General features: G+C 43.4%; 1 protein-coding gene, 1 long non-coding RNA gene and 1 pseudogene across 2 annotated transcripts in view; 2 read left to right on the forward strand and 1 right to left on the reverse strand.

Annotated features, from left to right (window-relative positions):
- Positions 1–200: 200 nt before the first annotated feature.
- Positions 201–3324, reverse strand: LOC148039382 (uncharacterized). Its single transcript, XR_015690453.1, has 4 exons — positions 3089–3324; positions 2748–2895; positions 576–1075; positions 201–479 (listed from the first exon to the last, which is right to left on the reverse strand). It is a non-coding gene; the product is annotated as an uncharacterized LOC148039382 (long non-coding RNA).
- Positions 3325–3991: 667 nt separating this feature from the next.
- LOC148039383 (uncharacterized) lies at positions 3992–6412 on the forward strand (annotated as a pseudogene).
- Positions 6413–6964: 552 nt separating this feature from the next.
- Positions 6965–22158, forward strand: part of LOC148039384 (uncharacterized) — a 49692-nt gene continuing 34498 nt past the window's right edge. Inside the window, exon 1 of the mRNA XM_087675558.1 lies at positions 6965–7374. Within this exon, the coding sequence (XP_087531684.1) occupies positions 6984–7374 (391 nt within the window). The 5' untranslated portion in view covers positions 6965–6983. The remainder of the gene's footprint in view (positions 7375–22158) is intronic.

Below are 22158 nucleotides of genomic sequence, written 5' to 3' on the forward strand. Positions count from 1 at the left end.
TCGGGTCTCGTTTCAGGGTTTCTACAGAGAAATGTACCGGGGGTTCTACCGGGGGTTTTTTTGGGCCAGAGTTTGATGGGTTATTAGACCCATCAAACTCTGCCCATATAATGGCCATCAAAATGCCATAAATCAACAACGCACAGCTAGATTTTGTGCAGGTATACATAAACAAATAACATACTTCAAAACAATTTAAATGAGGAAAAAAAATTGAAGTTTGTATTCAAAATTTAGAACGTTTGTATTACAAAAAAGGCCATATATGGCACCTCGTACATGTTACAAAACCAAAACTACTATCAAATGACACCTAAAAACTAATCAGAATTGGAAACTTCATCTTTTTGGAGAGGTGAAGGACATCCAGTTTTCGCAAAGCTTTCCTTATTTTGCAACGCCCTCCTTAGATACGCATATCCTTTAGATGATGCGATATCTTTTTCGAGCCGCGTTGATCTGCGGTTAAACTTGGCTATCTGCATAAAAAGAACACACAAACATGGTTAATTCTTAGAATCCTATTTAATTGATCACAATACATAAACTTTTATGTGTGTGCATACGATACTTACAAAATCTCATTTCATAGCCTCCTTGCCGCTACTCCCCAAGTGGCTGGTTTGGGCACTTGTTTGTTGGGCACATGCCCGCACTTGTTGCTCAAAGAGGTTTGGGTTTCCGTCCCTCTCAATTGCAATCATGCTCCATGTTTCCTCTTCCAACCAATCGGGTTTTGCATACCCATCTTTATACCTGTCTCGTGCTTCCGAGCGACGATGCGACAGGAGTGGCCCACATACTGGAGCAACCACTTACTATTGAATTTGTTGTTCGGCGATGGTTCAGGAAACTCTTCTTTGGCACATTATACAAAGAAGTCCTTCGTACGTTGGTCCACTTGTTTCCAGTTTGTGAGAAGGTCATACCTAAATACTTTCATAGAACGTGAACGTACGAACACCGTAACCGCCTCACCATCATCATTTAATATGATGGATCCATTAGCAGCAGCCAAATATGAATGGCCTGCTGGAGTCTTTTCACTGTACGTGTAGTGACGCCAAGGTACCATCTACATATAGTGAAATTTATAAGTATATATGTGTTTTAATTTTGGTTTATGCACACATACACACAAATATGGATGTATGTGTGTATGTTGGGTGTGTATACACACCCAATTAGTGTGTATGTGTTTAAGTAGTGTGTATACACACACACATACACCCAAAGTGGGTGTATGTCTGTGCATACACACTAATTAGTGTGTATTCACACACATACACCCGAATCGAGTGTATGTGTGTGCATACACACAAATTAGTGTGTATGCACACACACATACACCCAAATTGGGTGTATGTGTGTGTATACACATTAATTAGTGTGTATGTGTATGCATACACACTAATTAGTGTGCATACACACTAATTAGTATATACGTGTGTATATATACACCAATATGTGTGTATGCACACACACATACACCCAAATTGGGTGTATGTGTGTGCATACACACAAATTAGTGTGCATGCACACACACATCCACCCATATTGGGTGTATGTGTGTGTATACATACTAATTAGTGTGTATGCACACAGACATACACACTAATTAGTGTGTATGTGTGTGTATATACACCAATGTGTGTGTATGCACACTAATTAGTGTGTATGCACACACACATACACCCAAATTGGGTGTATGTGTGTGCATACACACCAATTAGTGTGTATGCACACACACATACACCCAAATTGGGTGTATGCACACTAATTAGTGTGTATGCACTCACACATACACCCAATTTGGGTGTATGTGTGTGTATACACATGAATTAGTGTGTATGCACACACAAATACACCCAAATTGGGTGTATGTGTGTGTATACACACTAATTAGTGTGTATGTATGTGCATACACACCAGTTAGTGTGTATGCACACTAATTAGTGTGCATACACACCAATTAGTGTGTATGCACACACACATACACCCAATTTGGGTGTATGTGTGTGTATACACCCAAATTGGGTGTATGTGTGTGCATACACACCAATTAGTGTGTATACCCATGCATACACACTAATTAGTGTGTATGCACACACACATACACCCAATTTGGTGTATGTGTGTGTATACACACCAATTAGTGTGTATGCACACACACATACGCCCAAATTGGATGTATGTGTGTCCATACACTCCAATTAGTGTGTATGCCCACGTGTACACACTAATTAGTGTGTATGCACACACACATACACCCAATTCGGTGTATGTGTGTGTGCATACACACCAGTTAGTGTGTACGCCCACACATACACACTAATTAGTGTGTATGCACACACATACGCCCAAGTTGGGTGTATGTGTGTGCATACACACCAATTAATGTGTATGCCCACGGATACACACTAATTGGTTTGTATGCACACACACATACACCGAATTTCGGTGTATGTGTGTGTATGTTTGTGCATACACATCAATTAGTGTGTATGCACACACACATACACCCAATTTGGGTGTATGTGTGTGTATGTGTGTGCATACACACTAATTAGTGTGTATGCACACACTAATTAATGTGTGTGTGTGCATACACACCAACATGCACACACTAATTAGTGTGTTTATGAACACACACATACACACTACCTTGTGTGTGTATGTGGATGTGTGTTGATGTGTGTGTGTGTGGATATGTGTGTGAGAGAAAAGGGGGTGAGAGAGTTGCCTACTTGGAGGATTTGTTGGAGGGATGAGAGTTCTGGAGGTGTAGAAGAAGAGAGCAAAGGTTGGAGGAGGTGAAGGAGAGAAGAGAGGAGAGGCTCGCGCGCTGCTGCTACTGCAGATCTCGCTCGTCTTCTCCGCTTTGGCGTCGGGCGTCTATAAAACAAAAGAGGGGGAATATTTTAGGGGTTTTTTTTTTAAAGTACAGCGCCGATAACACCCCTGGTACAACCCCTAGAAAAACCCCCAGTAAAACCCCCGAAAACTATTCGCATGTTTTCTGGGGGTTTTTTCAGGGGATTTTTTGAGGGTTTTGCCTCGATTTCTATCTGGACAGTCCAGTGTGTACCAAGGTTTCCATAGTGCTCCAAATTTTTGCTACTATAAGGGTACATAGTGCTCCACGGCGCCTCGCGTCCCATCATCCTATTATTCTCTCATGGCTCACGTCCCATCATCCCTTAGTTCCACAAGCTCGACGACATCCCACAGTCCTCGCTATTGTGCACGGTCTCGACGATGTCCCTCGGTCTAACTCGACTATGTGCATACTCGCTCTCGACAATGTCCCACAATCTTGATTTATATTGTTCACGGTCTTATCAATGCCCCTATACGGTTCCCATGATATCGATGTTCCATGGTCTCGACGATGCCCCTATACGGTCCTGACAATATTGATGCTCCACGATCTTGAAGATGCCCCTTTACAATTTTGAAGTCGACCTGTCGTGTCCAATTAAATTAAATGGGACCCATATGGGAGCTGCCTCCACACGGCGGGTCCTGGACTTTGACTAAAAGCTCCCTATGTGTGCGATGTACATGTCTTCTAAGAGCATGATTTGATGTGTGAGAGAGGTGGTGAGTGTGAGAGAGATTATTAGAATTGAGTATTTCATCAAGTAATTCGAGAGTATAATATGTTTTTGTGCATGCACGCTGGTTGGTAAATAGTGCTTGAGGCAGCAAAAATATGGATACCGGTAATACTGCCAGTGGTCGAGTGCTTTGTCCATGCAATTGGTGCAAACAAATAGTTTCACACACATGACGAGTTGCAAAGGAACATATTGAAGATTGGGGAAGATGGAATGAGAATGTGCTAGATGAGCAAATGTGGGCTCATGCCTCTAATAGACCAGTTGATTTCTCGTTGGTAAATCCATTACTTCATAAATGGTCACACTTGAATAAGCCAACATATTCCAAAAAAGAGCAAAGACAATCTGAAGCGCAAGCAGATGAGCTCATGGAAGAGCATGTACAAGAACCTTTAAAAGATCCTGATATGGAAGAGATGATAGAGGCATGTTTTGGTCTTTCAGATGGTGAGGATGGTGACACCGAAGAGTTTGAAAATGACCCTAGTATTAAGAGCTTGCACACATGCCTGTGTGTGAGGGCTCAACAGCCTCAATTCTTTGTACTTGCTTGACACTTTTAAACTTACAGTCAACATACGGATGGAGTGATGCAAGTGTAACAACATTATTTAAACTCATGAAGACCACAATCCTATCGACAAAAAATGAGATGCTAGAATCTAGAGATATAGTGAAAAAGATTTTGGTAGATGTGGGGATAGATTACACTACTATACATGCATGTCAAAATGATTGCATATTATTCAGAGGTGAGTATGCAAATTTAGATGTATGTCCAAAGTGTCAGGAAAGTCGATATCAACAAGATCTCTCAGGTACGACTATACCAGCAAAGGTTCTTAGGCACTTTCCCATCATTCCACAAATATCACACATGTTTAAATGTCCTAGTATTGCAAAATTAATGGCATGGCATAGCACGTCAAGGTCCTCATATGGAATGATGCGTACACAAGCAGACTCACCTGCATGGCAACATATTGATCTAAAGTGGCCACAATTCAAGAAAGAGCCACAACACCTTCGTTTGGGATTGGCTATGGATGGAGACAACCCATATGGTTTGCATGCTCTACCACTTGGAATACTTGGCCAATGGTGTTGGTAAATTACAATATACCTCCTTGGCTATGTATTAAGAAAGGACATCTTCTACTTGCATTGCTCATTTCTCGCAAATATAAGGTAAAAAATATGGATGTTTTTTTGGCTCCAGTGATGAGTTAAAACAACTATGGGAAGGCATTCCAATACAAGACTTATCGCACCGTAGTGGATATCGCCATTTCAATTTGAAAGCAATATTGATGTGGACCATGCATGATTTCCCAGGATATGGACAGTGCAGTGGACTTGCAACTAGTGGTTATCATGCTTGTCCAATATGTGGACCTGGAATCAATGCACGGTATTCACAATCACTCAAGAAAATGGTTTATCAAGGTTACAAGATGTTTCTTCCCCCTAATTATGTGCAACGAGTGGGATTTCCTGGAAGGCCACCAAAAACATGGGATGTTTCTTCTTAATATGATGTATGGCAAGCAAGTCCTGGTGCATTGGGTATGAAACGATTGTCTGTATTTCACTCCTTGCCAAATTGGAGAAAACGTCTCATCAATCATCTTTTAGATCCTATGCATATATTTAAAAATGTGGGGCAGACACTATGGGAACATTTGTCAGGAGAGTAAGACAATAAAAAAGCTCGTGAAGATTTATAAGAAGCTGGGATTCTAGTTATGCAATCATATTGACCTATAATAGGAGAAGGCAATGTAGTTACATTGCCAAATGTGCCTTGGGTGCTGAGTCAAGCTGAACAAAAAAGGGTAAAGCATGTCATAGGTAACTTTCATACACCAACTAGTCACATGCACTCTTTAAGAGGATCTTTTACAAAGGATAAGAAACTTAGTGGATTGAAAACACATGATTGGCATAAATTCTTACAATACATTCTACCTGTTGCAATAGGGTGCTCAACTTCAGAGATTCGTATGATCGTTTACAAAATCTCTTGTTTGGTGAGATGGATCTCTCAAAAGGAGATTAAAATAACCAGTATAGAAGAGAATAGAATCAATGCTACAAAAGTAGTTTGTATGCTTGAGAAACATTTTCCAACAAGTATACTTACAATACAAGTACATCTTCTAGTTCATGTCATGGACGAGGTTGCAAAAGCAGGGGTGGTACATAGTAGATGGATGTTCTTTCTTGAGAGATTCATGAAAACTTTGAAGAGTTTTGTGCGTTAACAAGCTCGACCTGAAGGAAGCATGGCAGAGGGATGGCTAGTGTAGGAGTCAATTGTGTATATCTTTGAACTCCTTGGAAGAAGAGATATACCTATGCCTGTTCTTTGGCATGATCACAACAAGGATGAGAGAATGACAGGCGAGGTGCCACAGGGGAAAGGTCCGGATCACAAAATGGATTCCACACTAGAGGAGAAGATCAATAGATTTTGTATGCTCAATCATCCAACCATGGAAAAATGGATCATAGCTTATGATCAAGAAAGAGAAAGCAGAACTATTCAAAGAGATGAATATAGACGAACACATCAAATTAACCAAGTGTCAGACAATATTGAATATCCACCTAGTCTAAGGGAACTTCCAAAGTTCATTTCCATTGGGTGGCTACACAAAGCACTTCAAGTAGCATCCTTGGCAGGAGAGACTGTGACACAGATTGAAAAGGAGTTCTCCATGGGATGTAGTAGAAGATATAAATCTTATGGTGCTTTAAGGTCACATGGAAGACATTTTAGAGTCTAGCGCATTGAGCAAAATCGACAAACATTTGACTCAGGGGTCATGGCATCATTTGAACAAGAGATACATGGCAGACTGTCAGTCCTGTGCATGAAAACAGAGAAATGCAGGGACTTGCAGTGAAACTGACCATACACAGATGTCATAGACACCTTCATATATGCCTTGAACAAGTTTCATGAGCATTGGATATTGGGTCTTCATAAAATAGCCATTTTAGTGCCGAAATGCTGTCGAAATTTCCAAAAATCCCGCAAAAAACTTGTTCAACCACGCAAACTTGTACATAAGCATACTTGCACTTCACTTGCATCCACACAAACCCACTTGCATCCATAAAAGCTTAAAAAGACCAAAAAATACACTCCAAAACGTCAAAAATCGCCAAAAAGTGTCCATTTGAGTCCAACTTGTCCTATGCACCTACGATCGGGTTCTAGATTAGGCATAGGCAAGGCCACTTGCAACCACTCAAGGTAGTGAGACACATCCACGGATAGCCTTAAACAAACAAGAGATAGAGGGAAGTTTCTCCTCTTCCTCTGAAACGAAATCCATGAGTGGATGAGGCAATATGTACCACAATGGAGGGCTCCATGAGCCCGATAGAGAAGTAGGGACCTCTCATGTTGATGCTACCCCAATCTATCAACTGGATTTCAACATAAAACTCAAGTATGACTACACTAATGCCTGGGGTGCGGAAATCTATCATGATCCAATGCAAAGGCAAGTGTACAAAACGGCAGATTGCCCTACTCCATTTGAAAAGGCTCCTTGGGTCAACTACCAAGGGGACATGTATGTTGGAGAAGACGGAGCAAGGTACGAGATAACGGAACATCCCCATAAAGTGGATGCCACCAGATTCCTCCATACTGACATGAATGACGGCAGAGATATATCCTTAAGAAGGGGAATTGGACCGGATTCGCCCGCAATCTCGAGGGGATCGAGAGGACCAGGTACGTCCACTAATCCCTTTGATGTTATTGATACAAGCGCAAATGAACAAGTCAGTGAAGAACTGGAAGTGACGATGGAATTCACCTTTGAAATGGGTAGGAGAACCTTAGTCAAGGAAATTCGGGTTTGACGAATCTTCCAAGATGATGCTAGCAGGGTTGTTTATAGAGATGAGCGGGGCTATTGCTATGCCACTCGCTCAGCCACGGGATTGAGACTTCCGGTGAGTTACACCCTAACCATGGAAGAACCACATGAGGGAGCAACACGAATAAGAGACGCCTAGAACAATGAGTATCAAGTGCTCACCCAAGCAGAAATAGATGCCCTTCGGTGGAAAGGAAGACATGTGGATGTTTATGAGCCGAAATCAACGACAAGACTGGGCATGAGTGCCTATGGCAAAGAAACTGTAGCTCCAACAAGACCCATTGATAGGCTTCAAGCCATACTCGGAGAACCTCCATCCATACATCCTTTGAGAGACTCCACGGGAACGGTTAATCCCATACCAAGACCACTACAACCCATGACCTCACATCCTACTCAAGTTGAGAGATATCCAGGGGGAAAATATGGCTCTAGTGCTATTTCCATGCCGAGAATCGAGTCTGAAGCTAGGAGACCCCCAAGAAGAGCAACAAACAAAGGGAGAAAGGTAAGGCCCTCGGCCTTGCAAAAGCTTGTCAAGAAATATGACGGGAGTGGAGATCCCTTTGATCATGTAGCGGCATTCAAGCAAGCAGTGCATGCTAGGAAAGTCTCAGACACTCATACACAAGTAGAGGGATTTGAGTTGACCTTGGAAAGCAAGGTTCTGACTTGGTTTCATACCTTGGAACCCATATCCAAAACCTCATTTGAGAGATTGGAAAAGGACTTCATAGGATCTTTTTCCAAGATGGGATTGAAGCATAATGCAGTTGCTCTAATGTATTCATTTAGACAAGGGGAACACGAGACCGTAAGGGATAGCGTGAGTAGGCTTAGGCAATATGTCAATAGGTGCCCATTGGATGTAAAGCCTAGCCAAGGCAGGCTAATCTCCCTATTTCTTGAAGGCCTAAGAGATAAAGTGTTGCACGCTCATTTGTATGCCCAATGTCACAAGACCTTTCAAGAGTGCTGCATAGACGCTATGGATTATGATGACAACTTCGAGGTGTCAAAGACTCGGGGCAAAGGCACAACTCACAAGAGCCAAGACTCCGGGAGCACTGGTTCCATGGCTATCACCCAAGAGAAATTCCCTTCAAAGGAGGAGATAGTTGAATTAGTCTTGTAAAGACTAGGACAGGCCTATCGACCTATCAATCGCTTTAAGAACTATGCCCCGCAAGGAGGTTACTTTTGGTGTGGAAAGTGTAGTGGACCCCATAGGACGGACCAATGTGACACCATCCCAGAACCCTTCAAGAATACTCCCATCAAGAAGTGGTGTCAAATGTGTCAACTACACGCACAAAACCAAGGACTGTAATAGAATAGGTAGGCAGCAACCTAACCTAGGAAACCAAGCAATGCCCGCATACCAGCCTAGGATAGACCAAGCTAGACCAGCTCTAGGGAACCAACCAGTGCCCCCAGGCACTACAGGTCTTAGGTATATGTCGGCAGAAGTGCCATCCATAGGACTTGAGTTAGTAAGCTCCCAGCCTTATTTTGAGGAACCAGAGTACTACCATCCCAAACCATTCGATTACGCCCAAGAGCCCCAACTAGTAGAACTTCCAACTCATGGGGAAGGAGAGCCAGGATCTCTGATGTTTTTGCAAACCCCGCCTAGATCGAGAGTGCCACCAGTGAGAAAAGTAGAACCTTGCTTTGGATGTGGAGGCGACCATTGGTTGCGAGACTGCCCAGACAAATCCGTGATCAGTTACAAGGGGGAAAGGCTACCTCCCATAGAGCATTATTGTATTGGCTGCAGTGTGGAACACCTTTCCAAGGTATGTCCCCACATACCAAATGCCAACCCACCAGGAAACCTAGGACCAAACCAGGGCTTGAATTATATAGAAGTAATTCCGTCTCCATTCACATAAGAAGAAGAGAAGGATAGAGCCTCTCTAAGAGTAGTGACTCGTGCCCAAGCTCCAAAGAACCCTGAAAAGGAAGAACCATAAGCTTCAGAAGCCACTCAAAAGAAATCCCGCAAGAGATATAATCGAAGGGGTAGACCTAGAAAAGAGGAAAAGAAATCAAAGTCCGGCTCTGAACCTAAGCAACCGGAAGACAAAAAGGGAGACTCTACTGAAAAAAAAGGAGAACAAGAGCCTGAGAAAACTGCCAAGGCAAGAACTTCTTCATCATCTTCTCAAGAAGGAGGGTCTGTCTTGAAAGACAAGAAATACGAGCCTTTAGAGGCCGCTGTGAGAGCTCATGTGAGTAGAATAGAGGTTCAACTAGACCTGCTGGAAAAGCTGAAGCAATACCCCAATGCAAGGTAGGAAAAGACCCAGTTAGAAGCAAATCGCCAACGAATTTGGGAGGCTCAAACCATGATTGAAGGGCCGATGCCAATTCAACCTAAGGGTCCCAAAAAACTAAAGCCCAACCTAGAAACCATACTGGAAGTCTCTTCAAGACGAGAGAGGGCTAAGACAGAATCCAACGCAGAGCCACAACATGATTCACAAGCCTCTTGGGAAGCCACTTTCCTAGAGGAGATACCAACGGCTGATGAGGAAGTAGCATCAAGCCTTTGGAGAGAAGTGAGGGGAAAGACGGACAAGACAAGGAGCGGAATAGGTTCTCCTCCATTCTCCTTCATGAATGCCAATCGACCGTTAGAGGACCAATGGGCTGTAGATTCTCTGAATCGACGCATAGCTACACAATCTCTCTGCAAAGAACCAATGATTGAGAATGGAGTAGAGAGTGATCTCCTAAAAGAACAAGAAAATGGGGGAGACCTAGAGGAAGTAATTTCAAAACAAGCCCTAGCAACCTTAGTGCCAAGCACCCTTCCTATCAAAGACCTATTGCGAGTAAAGCCAGGAGTGTGGACAAAAATGTCTCGGAAACTCTGTTTTTCTGAGCTTCAAGTCGAGGCTAAACCTCTAGGGATTCCTCAGAACTCAAAAGAACCTAACAAAAAGGAGCTTGTCTCTATAAACAAAATGAGTAAAAAGATGGGGACATCATAGGGAAACACAACTCTGCCAGTAGAACACGAAAATGTCATTTTCATGGCTATCCTAGATAGTGGTGCTGGTATGAGTGTGGCCACCAAATCCATATGGGAAAAATGGGGAAGGCCCACTGTGAGAAGCACTAGAATGAACCTGCAATTAGCAGATGGAAGGCTCGAAAACCCAATAGGAATACTTGAGAATGTAGCTCTGACCACATGTGGGATAGAGTATACGCATTCATTTGCAGTGGTGGACTTCGGGAAAGAAGCCAACTACGAGCTAATTCTTGGATGGCCATTTATGTGTCAATTCAATATTGTCCAAGATTGGGGTTATGACTATATATACCTCAGACACGAGTGTGCCACAACAAGGGTAAATCTAAAAAACCATAGTTACAGGGGCGTTACTCATATGCCCATGGAAGAGTTTGACTCAGGATCTTCTGAGTGCTCCTTGGAAAGCTCGGACCAACCTGAGAACCCTCACCTATGGCTATGTGGGGCATCCAAAACAAGTATGCAAACTGACGGATCTCAGTGGCAAAAGGAAGTAGAAAAAGAGGATTATATCCCTTGCCCATTCCCAGAAGAAAAGATGGAACCTCTAGAGTGGATACACAGTCTTATCTCATTGGACACCATGCATGTTAGACCAGGACCCAAATTTTGCGATGAGGAGGAATATGACATTCATCCTCTCCACATGATAACCTTGGTAGAATCAGATGAGTCAGAGATCAATATCCCGCACTTGCTGTTGGATGAGGTCTCAGTAGAGAGTGTTTTCCCAGATACACCCAGTCTAGGGAGCAGAAAAAGTGAATTAGAAGAAGAAGTTAGCAAAGAGGATTGGGAAGTCCTCGAGGAGGAGCTAGACAAGGTCCGCTTACTCCTCAAAAATAGGGAGTCAGTCAACATATCCATAAATCCAGGGAAAAAGCCTAGACACTTTTGCAAAAGCCATCAGAGGCAAAGGAAATAGACAACCCAGAGGAGAGAAAGTAAGGAGCAAAACGGGGAATCGAAACCTGTTCCAAACCCTCCACATCTGGAAGGAAAATCAGAGTATCTTTGCTATGTGGGAGCAGAAGATTGCGTGAACATGGAGCAACAATGGAAGCAAGGTTTCCAAATGGTAAAGCCAAAACTTGACCCACAACCCCTGAAAGCCAGAAAGAAAAGAAAGATACGTATAAAGAAATTGGGCAATAATCCTTCGTTAGTTGAGATAGGTAAGTCCGCAACAAAGACTGAGAGAAAGGCCCATTGGGAGGAGCAAAAAAGGGTATTCAAAGCTCACTCATCGAGCGATGACTCTGATGAAGAGGAGATTACAGAAAATCAAGTAGACGTGCCCAGTGCTTTCAAGAGGTATACCATACAGGATAGAACCATTCTCCTTCAAAAACCCAAACAACAGAAGCCCATAGAGAATGAAGAATCTTATGAGGGGCCAGAGGATTCCAAGCAAGTGGATCTTACTTTGGACGGAGAGGAACCCAGGAAGGTGTGGATTGCCACGGACCTTTCTCATGAGGAGGAAGCACTTCTCCTTTCCACCTTGAGGGAATATAGGGATGTGTTTGCATGGAGTTATAGGGACCTAAAGGGAGTTGATCCAGCCATTTGCCAACATACCATTCCCATGAAAGACACAGCCAAACCTAGCCAATAGAGACCGAACACATACAATGATAACTTCGCCAGGAAAATCAGAGAGGAGATTGATAAACTGCTGGAAGCGGAGTTTATCTATGAGATCGAACATACTGAGTGGGTGAGCCCCATAGTGATAGTCCCAAAGAAGAATGGAAAGTTGCGAGTATGTGTAAACCTCAAAAAAGTCAATGCTACAACCATCAGGGATCACTATCCTCTCCCTATCACAGACCATGTCTTAGAGCGAGTAGCGGGGAAGCAAGCCTATAGTTTCCTAGACGGATTCTCAGGCTATAACCAAGTTTAAATCAAGCCAGAGGATCAACATAAGATGGCTTTTGCCACCGAGTGGGGGATTTATGCCTATAGAGTAATGCCCTTTGGCTTGACCAATGCCCCTGCCACCTTTCAGAGACTAATGTCACATGCCTTTAAGGAGTACCTGCATGTAAACTCTATGCAGAGTGTCTTGTTTGTGCTTTCCGCTAAGCCATTAGCTTGAGGGTGGTAAGGTGCTGATCTTTTGTGTATGACCATAAACTCAACTAGTAGGAATTCAATGACTTCATTCACAAAGTGCACTCCTTAGTCACTCACTATCTCCAATGGAAGACCATATCTGGTAAAGATGTTTTCAAAGAGGAATTTAGCAATTGTGCGTGTATCGTTTCTAGGCGTGGCCTTAGCCTCTACCCACTTCGTCAAGTAGTCAGTGGCTACAATGATGTATTAAGCCCCTGAACCCTTTGCAAGAGGTTTAATGGGTCCTACAAAGTTGATTCCCCATTTGACGAATGCTCTAGCCAACATGATTGGCCTCAAAGGCATTGAGTCCTGAGCTCTAGGTGGTTTGGTTCTTTGGCATTCTTCACATCAAGCCACATATATTTCAGCATCCATATGCAAGATTGGCCACCATAGTCCTGACCACATGATTGTCCTAGCTGTTATCAAAAATCATTTTTGATAGCATCAATACTCTCAAATATGACTTTATCTCTCTAGAACTGATCATTCTAGAGAGAGAGAAAGTGCCATGGAGAAGAGGTAAATAGGCAATGTGAGTGTCTCTGAGAGGTCTAAAGGCAAGAGCAACTCACTAAAGTGTCTAGGAAAATCTTACCATAAGTCCATAAGATTATATAGGGCTTAAAACGGGTAAGAAATGCCCTCGAAACGGACAAGTAAAGTCAGAACTGCAGAAACGGAGGCTAGAGAGAGAGGTAATGTATTTGCATGTCTAAATTATGAGAAAATAAGATTTAAATGCATGGGAGGGCTTATTTTTAGTGGTACAAGTCGTGTATAACTAAAAATATCAAAAACTAGGTCGCATGCACAAAAGTTGCGATTTCGGCTAAATAAAGAAGCTTTTTTCGATTCTGCCCGCGATGGGTTGTAGACCAGATCCATTCCGGTTGTTTTGAGTACTTGAACGACCCTATTCTGAGTTTGGAGCAGAAAGTTATGGCAAAAACAAATTGCAGCCAGCATAATTCTGCGTGACACAGTTTTTGCCCGACTTCATCCTCTTCAAGGTGACAGCCATATGTGCTACTGCTTCTCTCTCTAGAGTGCATCCATCCTTGGATGTGCTTATTACAATATTACTAATACTCATTAACTCTCTTATTAAACCCCTATTAATCAAGGAGAAGCTGTCGAATCAAGTAAGTATTGAAGTTCATACAAGGAGTTGTGAGTCTGCTACAAACAACTGTGACTACGACACGGGATAACGGAATCTAGAGGTAATTTGATGCTTATTGAATGATGTGATTCATGCTCATGCTTATGTAAACCAGCCCTAATCAAGAGGGATTAAGGAGCTTTGATAGCTCAAGACACAACTATGTAATTGCTAAGAATTACATTAATGAAAGTCCTTTCGAGGGGGGGCCAGGCTCTAAACATGCGGTCCTCTATGCTGTGTATTGTCTATGGTTTTTTTTCAAGTTTCTATGCTATGTTTATGTTTATGTTTATGTAATGATTATGCATACATGTGTATGTGCAAGGATTAGTGGCTCCATCACTAAATCCTTACACATTAAGGGAAACTTCAATCTACTCTTAGATTAGTGCTACTGTCAAGAATCTAGTGCTTGCACTAGCCATGGATCTATGCCTTACATTGGCCGCAGGTATACATATGTGTGTATGCAGGCGTACATGAGTTGCCAATGGCATAAATTTAAGGTTAAGTGTGCCTAGGATTCTCCTAAAAGGAACCCTAATGAATTGTGATTAAGGTTGTTCATAAAAACGGCTAAGCATGTTAGGCATTTATTAAGTTATGTTGCATAAACGAAAAGACTTTAAAAGATTTCTAAACCAATGCCGTTGACATTACCAATGGTCGTCTCTTTTCGTGCAATTAGCACTCTTGTTTTTCTTCCTAGCTTAAGTGGTATTGCGTTCCCTCGCAACTTAAGATACTCAAGGAAATTCAAATCTTGTGGGCAAGAGTTTCCCAAAACACCGCCTGCAAATTGAATTTGGCTAGAGTACGTCTTTGCTCAGAGCTATCAAGCTCCATGAGACAAATTCTCTCTAGGAACAAACTTCATTTGCATGAAGATGTGTGTGTCTTTACACAAGCTTCTCTTAACCTTGCGCTAAGGTTGTCTTGAGATCGTTCCTTTCTTTTGTAAGAAAGGAAAAACCTAAAGCTCTGATACCAATGTCAACGGCGTCGGTTTAGGAATCTTTTAAAGTCTTTTCGTTTATGCAACATAACTTAATAAATGCCTAACATGCTTTGCCGTTTTTATGAACAACCTTAATCACAATTCATTAGGGTTCCTTTTAGGAGAATCCTAGGCACACTTAACCTTAGATTTATGCCATTGGCAACTCATGTACGCCTGCATACACACATATGTATACCTGCGGCCAATGTAAGGCATAGATCCATGGCTAGTGCAAGCACTAGATTCTTGACAGTAGCACTAATCTAAGAGTAGATTGAAGTTTCCCTTAATGTGTAAGGATTTAGTGATGGAGCCACTAATCCTTGCACATACACATGTATGCATAATCATTACATAAACATAAACATAAACATAGCATAGAAACTTGAAAGAAAACCATAAACAATACACAGCATAGAGGGCCGCATGTTTAGAGGCCGGCCCCCCCTCAAAAGGACTTTCATTAATGTAATTCTTAGCAATTACATAGTTGTGTCTTGAGCTATCAAAGCTCCTTAATCCCTCTTGATTAGGGCTGGTTTACATAAGCATGAGCATGAATCACATCATTCAATAAGCATCAAATTACCTCTAGATTTCGTTATCCCGTGTCGTAGTCACCGTTGTTTGTAGCAGACTCACAACTCCTTGCATGAACTTCAATGCTTACTTGATTCGACAGCTTCTCCTTGATTAATAGGGGTTTAATAAGAGAGTTAATGAGTATTAGTAAGTTTGTAATAAGCACATCCAAGGATGGATGCACTCTAGAGAGAGAAGCAGTAGCACATATGGCTGTCACCTTGAAGAGGATGAAGTCGGGCAAAAACTGTGTCGCGCAGAATTATGCTGGCTGCAATTTGTTTTTGCCATAACTTTCTGCTCCGAACTCAAAATAGGGTCATTCAAGTACTCAAAACAACCGGAATGGATCTGGTCTACAACCTAGCGCGGGCAGAATCGCAAAAAGCTTCTTTATTTAGCCGAAATAGCAACTTTTGTGCATACGACCTACTTTTTGATATTTTTAGTTATACACGACTTGTACCACTAAAAATAAGCCCTCTCATGCATTTAAATCTTATTTTCTCATAATTTAGACATGCAAATACATTACCTCTCTCTCTAGCCTCCGTTTCTGCAGTTCTGACTTTACTTGTCCGTTTCGAGGGCATTTCTCACCCGTTTTAAGCCCTATATAATCTTATGGACTTATGGTAAGATTTTCCTAAACACTTTAGTGAGTTGCTCTTGCCTCTAGACCTCTCAGAGACACTCACATTGCCTATTTACCTCTTCTCCATGGCACTTTCTCTCTCTCTAGAATGATCAGTTCTAGAGAGATAAAGTCATATTTGAGAGTATTGATGCTATCAAAAATGATTTTTGATAACACTAGCAGTGATGTCAGCGGAGAAATGGCCCCCTGCAACACCTGCATGTGCATGTTCGAGTATCGGAATGTACTTTTCCTTGGGCACGTAGAGGCATAAAACTTGGTCCTTGCCTCTCTTGTAGAGTTGCTCTCCAATCAGCTAGTAGTTCTGTGCCTCTTGAGCTATGGCCCTCAGGCGGTGTTTTGGGAGATTCAGGTCCTCACCTTTAAGGTAACTCACTATGTAATTGGCCCAATGGGGGGTTGCCATCATCAGATACAGAGTTACATGAGCTGGGGGCTCTCTATGGATACACTCTGGACACTTCTTGATATACTCTGCTATGTCCTTGGTAAGGGTCGGCCACCAATAACCATTACAGAGAATGTGGTTTTCGGTTTGATTCAAGTCTGCATGGCTTCCTCCAATGGTCACATGTGCCTCTAGGATTACTGAGTTGAAGTTCTCTAGATCTAGGCAAAGTCTAAGCACTTTATCCTTTCCCAAACAATAGAGTCTACTCGAGATCAGGGTGTATCTTTCCATGGTTCGCAGAGTGTCTTCAGGGTTGCTAAAATCTCTTGGGATGGCCAAAAAATCAATGGACAAAAGTCTAACAATTCGTTCGGCCCATTGGGGAGCCGTTTCTACCTGGAAAAGGGTGGCATCTAGCAAATCATCTTCAATACTAGTTGGGCTCTCACCATTGGTTATGTGAGACAGATGGTCTGCTCTCATGTTGGACTTTCCTGGCCTTACACAGACAGTGAAATTAAACTCTAATAAGATAATGAACCACCTCACGATTCTTCCTGTGTTACAAGGTTTGTTTACTAGGTAAAGCAAAGCTTAATGATCCACATAGAAGACAAAAGGGTTTGCTAGAAGATAATGTCGAAATTTCTTTACTGCATAAATCATTGTTAGTCCCTCCCTCTCAGTGGTGGTGTAATTCTTTTTTGCAGAGTTCAACTGCCTACTTGAGTATGACATAGGCAAATCCATGTTGCGCTCATATGGTTGAGCTAAGATGCACCCTATGGCATAGTTGGAAGCATCTATGTGTACATGGAAAGGTTTCGTCCAATCTGGAGATCTTAGGATAGGGGCTGTGATCAAGGCTTGCTTCAATTTCTCAAAGAATTCCTCACACTCTTCCGTCCAAACAAACTCGACTAACAGGGCATAAAGAGGTCTCGCTATCTTGGCATACATGTAGATAAATCTACGGTAGTAGCCACAATGGCCAATAAAGATTTGGACTCCTTTGTAATGCATTGGTCTTGGAAGCTCTAATATGACCTTGATTTTGTCTTGATCTGTAGCTATTCCATTTGCAGACACTATATGTCCTAGGATTCTACCCTGCCTCACCATGAATTTACACTTACATGGAGTACTATGGGCTTATCACATCGCATATAAAACTGCTATGGGAGCAACACCATTTGAGCTAGTGTTTGGATTTAACGCTATCCTACCCATAGAATTTCTCGTACCAACCCTCAAAGTTGCAAAGGAATTGAAATGGACGAGACATGAGCTCTCTGAGCGAGTGGAGCTATTAGAGAAGCTGGATGAGACAAGACTACTAGCAATTGTAGGGATGTATGCAGAGAAACGAAGACGCAAGCAATGGCTCAACAAGAACCTAAAAGAAAGAAACTTTGTAGTAGGGGATCTAGTTCTCCTGTACACCCTTAAAAAGAACAAGAGGAAGCTCAAAAAGCGAGGGTTAGTACCTAATGTGATTCACTCTCTTCTAAGTAGTGGGGTAGTTAAGCTAGCAACCTTGGATGGGGAAGAGATGTCAGCTTTCATCAATGGGAGTCGACTTAAAAAGTTCTATGAGCCTTTAACCCAACCAATGCTTGAACAAATCCACCTAGCTGAAACCAAAAAGGAAGCTCTAGAAACACTAAAAAGGGAAGCTCAAGAAGAAGGCCGACAACGGAAACTCAAGATGAAGGAGAGGAAAGAGGCACAGATTTATGTAGTCGACCAAAGTGAGTCCAACAGTGTCCCTCCCTTCTTAGTTCAACTACAACTACTCAACAACTGCACAAGCTGCATAGTAGATGCAATGACTGACTCAGGAGCAACGTGCAACCTCATGTCTCACACAACTTGGAAAAAACTGGGAAAACCAACTCTAAGTTCAAACAAACTTAACCTCATAGACTTCAAGGGGGAGCGATCACCAGCTATAGGAGAAATCTTGTTGAAAGTACGAATTCAAGACCAAGACATGTTTATCCCGTTTCAAGTACTTCTGACTAATGGCTGTGATTGGCAACTCCTATTAGGCAGGACTTGGATGCAATAGACCAACTTCCAAATTGATTGGATCAAGCAAGAGTTCCAACTCTAGGTGAGCAACTTGATCTTACAAGGAAAATCGGCCGAAAGGCTAGACCCTCCTTCAACTTCGGTTGAAGAGACACCCCTCACTCCACTAGCACCAATCCATGAAAAACAGGTGAAGGCTAAAGTCGCCACCACATGGATTTTCGATAAGACAAACCAAGGTCACGGCTGGAAGGTCCCTACTACTTTGCTGAAAGCCCAAGGCTATGGAAAAAAGTGGAAGGACTTTTGGGTACCCAAATCCTCATACATGAGACATCCATCATCAAGGAGTCCCAACAGGAAGACCAAGGCATCTCATCCTTTCAGGACGCAGCCAGTTTACAAATGGGTTCCCAAAATCTCAATTCCTAAACCCAATCCTATTCCTAAACCACAAAAAGCCACAAGGGAGAAGCCTCACTTACAATGGAAACCTAAAAGGACGAACCCCTCAACTAAGCCAGCTTCTCCAACTCCCACAAAGACACCTAAGCAAACTTCAACCATGGAATGGAGACCCAACCTCAAACCAATAAGCACTTCCAAGCCATTGATGCTAGCCATTCCCCAGGGCATTAAGAAGCCAAATCACTCCACGCAAGTGAGGTTAACTGCAAGAAAATCCCCGAGTTAATCGACGATACAATGGAGGTCTCAAATGCTGCAGCAACTCTTGCAACACAAGCTATCGCAACCAGTGGTAGCCAATCATTTTACTATGGCCACAGAGGCTATTTCCCAATCCCTTAATACTGAAACAAAGATCACCTTCTCACATACTCATAATGCACAGATATCCCCAACCCGTACTTAGCGTATTACAGGCAAAGTATCCCACCTTTCCCCGCACAAAGTCATTGATAGTAGAAGGTGTCCTCTCTAGCAAAAGCCACTTGACTTGGATGGTTTTCCATACGACTCAAATACCAAAGGCATCATGCACTGCATCACAAGTACAACATGCACTTCTTTTTAAGCATACATAGGGCCAACCAAGGCCACTGCATAGACACATTGCCAAGTAGACACCCATGCATAGTGTGCCCAAGAGTGCACCACATCTAGGAAGGGGGGAGGGCAACAGGGGCAGCGGGCAAGCGGGAGGATCAAAAATGATGAACAGAGTGTGCGACAAGAGGAACCCTGGGTCAAACAAATTTCAAAATTTCCAAATTTAGATCCAAGCACATAGAAGGACTCTACAAGACAAGGGCAAGTCACACATGAAGTCAAAATTGCAAAAAAGTCACCAGAGGGGCCAAAAACCCTAGTCGTGTCCACGATTCAGGCTATCTGGAGAGTTTTTTGACAAAATTTGACTAGCCACAAGTCAAGGGCATCAAGAATATCAAGTCAAAGTTGAAAAAATATGTGCACAAATGCCAAAATTTCAGTCGTGTCCACGAGTTTGCATGGATACAAAGCTCCAAATCTAGATTTGAGCACATGAATGAGCTTAGAATGAAGAGATAAACAAGATGGTCAAGTCAAATTTGGCAAAAAAGTGCTGAAAAAGTTAGTCATGTCCATACTGAGTCGTGTCCACCAATCCAGAAAAGTAAAAAAAGAGGCATTTCAAGCTCATTTCAAGCAAATCAAGTAAGAGGAGAGGAAGGAGAGCTACAAGCAAGGAGTGTGGGAGATCGGTGAGCACCCACTCACTACGTACGAGAGCGCATTCGCACATGGTAGGTCACCCCCACACACACTCACTTTCCATTTACCGAGCCCTCCAGCTCTTTGGGTAGGATTAAACATAGGTACCCCCGGGGTGGTAGGCTTGAGAGTTGCTCCGCCACCATTTCCCCAGTGCACTAGTAGCGCGGAAGCGCTGTCGAAATTTTTCGCAGCCTCCGATAGCGACACAAGTACGTAAGTGAGTGTGAGAGCAAGCGAGAGATGTGAGGCTACGCACGAGAGATGGGTTCCTCCTCGAAATCCGACATCTCACTGCACCAAAGCCCCTCTCCCGACACAGTCCCCTCACTATCACTCATTAGAAGCACATACACAGCAGGTTGGGTGCCACCTGAGATAGTTCATAGACATGCAGAAGCAGCACTCCTCCACGGCGTCTTCAAGACTCCCCAGCAAAGGCCGATGGTCGTCTTTGTACCCACCGAGGCCTACTGGCAAATAGCCAGGTCCCAGCCTACCCAACGTATACTAGAAGTAGCCAGCTTCTGGCATTTTTTCGGGCTGAGGCCTTGGGGACCGGACTACGGGCGAGCATGGGAGCTTCAATGCAGCCTAGAAAGAGACGGGCTAGCAACAGTGACCGGCTTTGATGGCCACCCCGTGCAATTCACACTAACTCGCCAGATGGTAAGAGAAGCCCTACACACCGGTGGAGCCTCGCTCGCGGAAGGTAACCTTGCACAACACGAAAAGAAGATGGTGACCGGCCAAGACCGCCTCACCTTTGCCAACCTTAAGCACAAGGAGGTGACCTTAGCCCTCAAGTTATGTATGCAGTTCTTCGGGATGACTCACACCCAAAAGTACACTATGCCTGAGCTCCGCATGGCACTGCACCTCACAAAAACCTTCTTGGATTGGGACATGCTCGAAGTGGACTGGAGTGACCACATCCTCCGCAACATCCACCGCATCCAAGAAGGGAGCCGTCTTTTAGGGACCAGCAAGTTGAAAAAGAAACTGCCACTAGCCCTGGGAGCGCCATTGATCCTAACGAGGTTGGCCTATTACGCCATGGGGCTATCTATCACCTACCGCCTCCGCTTACCTACGACGCCACAATGCCCTTCTACAGGTGTCCTAACATCATGCGGTCCCCAGTAAAGAAGCAAGAGAAGAAAGGGAAAGCTGCGAGGAAAAGAGAAGATGAAGACTCCTCAGAGGAAGAAGTGGCCCCCTTACGCAAGCGCATGAGAGGCGCAGTCCCACCTGAGCAAGCACCACTTGTCATGCCCTCAACTCAAACCACACCTAGAAGAGAAAGTGGCCAAAGTTTCCAGAGTCCCTCAATCAATGTAGATGACTTTATCGACCTCGAGACTCTCAATCGCATGATTGATGAGGACAATGCCGAGGCTGCAAGGAGGGTTAGGCTAGAGAAAGAAAGAGAAAGAAAGGAAAGAAAGAGAAAGAAAGGAAGCGGAAGAGCTTGAAGCCGCCAAGGTTGAAAGCCTGTGTGTGGCCAAGGAGGAGAAGAAAAGACGGAAGGCAAAAATGAGGACCAAACATCGCCAAGAAGGGACCTCCACCTCTATAGCTCCCCACCCCTCCTCACCTAAAGAGCTGCCCATGCCTACTCCCCAAGAGGGACATGAAGAGGCGCAGCCTATGAAAGTGGAAGAAGAAAAGGTGCACAGGGAAGGCAAGGCTCCCATGACAGAAGAGGAGAAGAAGCCAAAGCCAACCAAAATAAAAAACTCCCAGCCCTTACCTAGAAGAATAAGACGAGCACCAAGGCGATGACTTCTGGGATTATGATGAATACGCCGGTGACTCGAGCCATGAAGACGAACGAGAAGAAGAGCAAGAAGAAGAAGAAGAAGAAGAAAGCCAAAAAGACCCCTCCCCTCTAAAACAGTTCAATGTCCA

This window comes from Lygodium microphyllum, chromosome 3 (assembly GCF_053477565.2).
Source record: "Lygodium microphyllum isolate KBCC chromosome 3, Lygodium_microphyllum_v1.1.10, whole genome shotgun sequence".
NCBI lineage: Eukaryota > Viridiplantae > Streptophyta > Polypodiopsida > Schizaeales > Lygodiaceae > Lygodium > Lygodium microphyllum.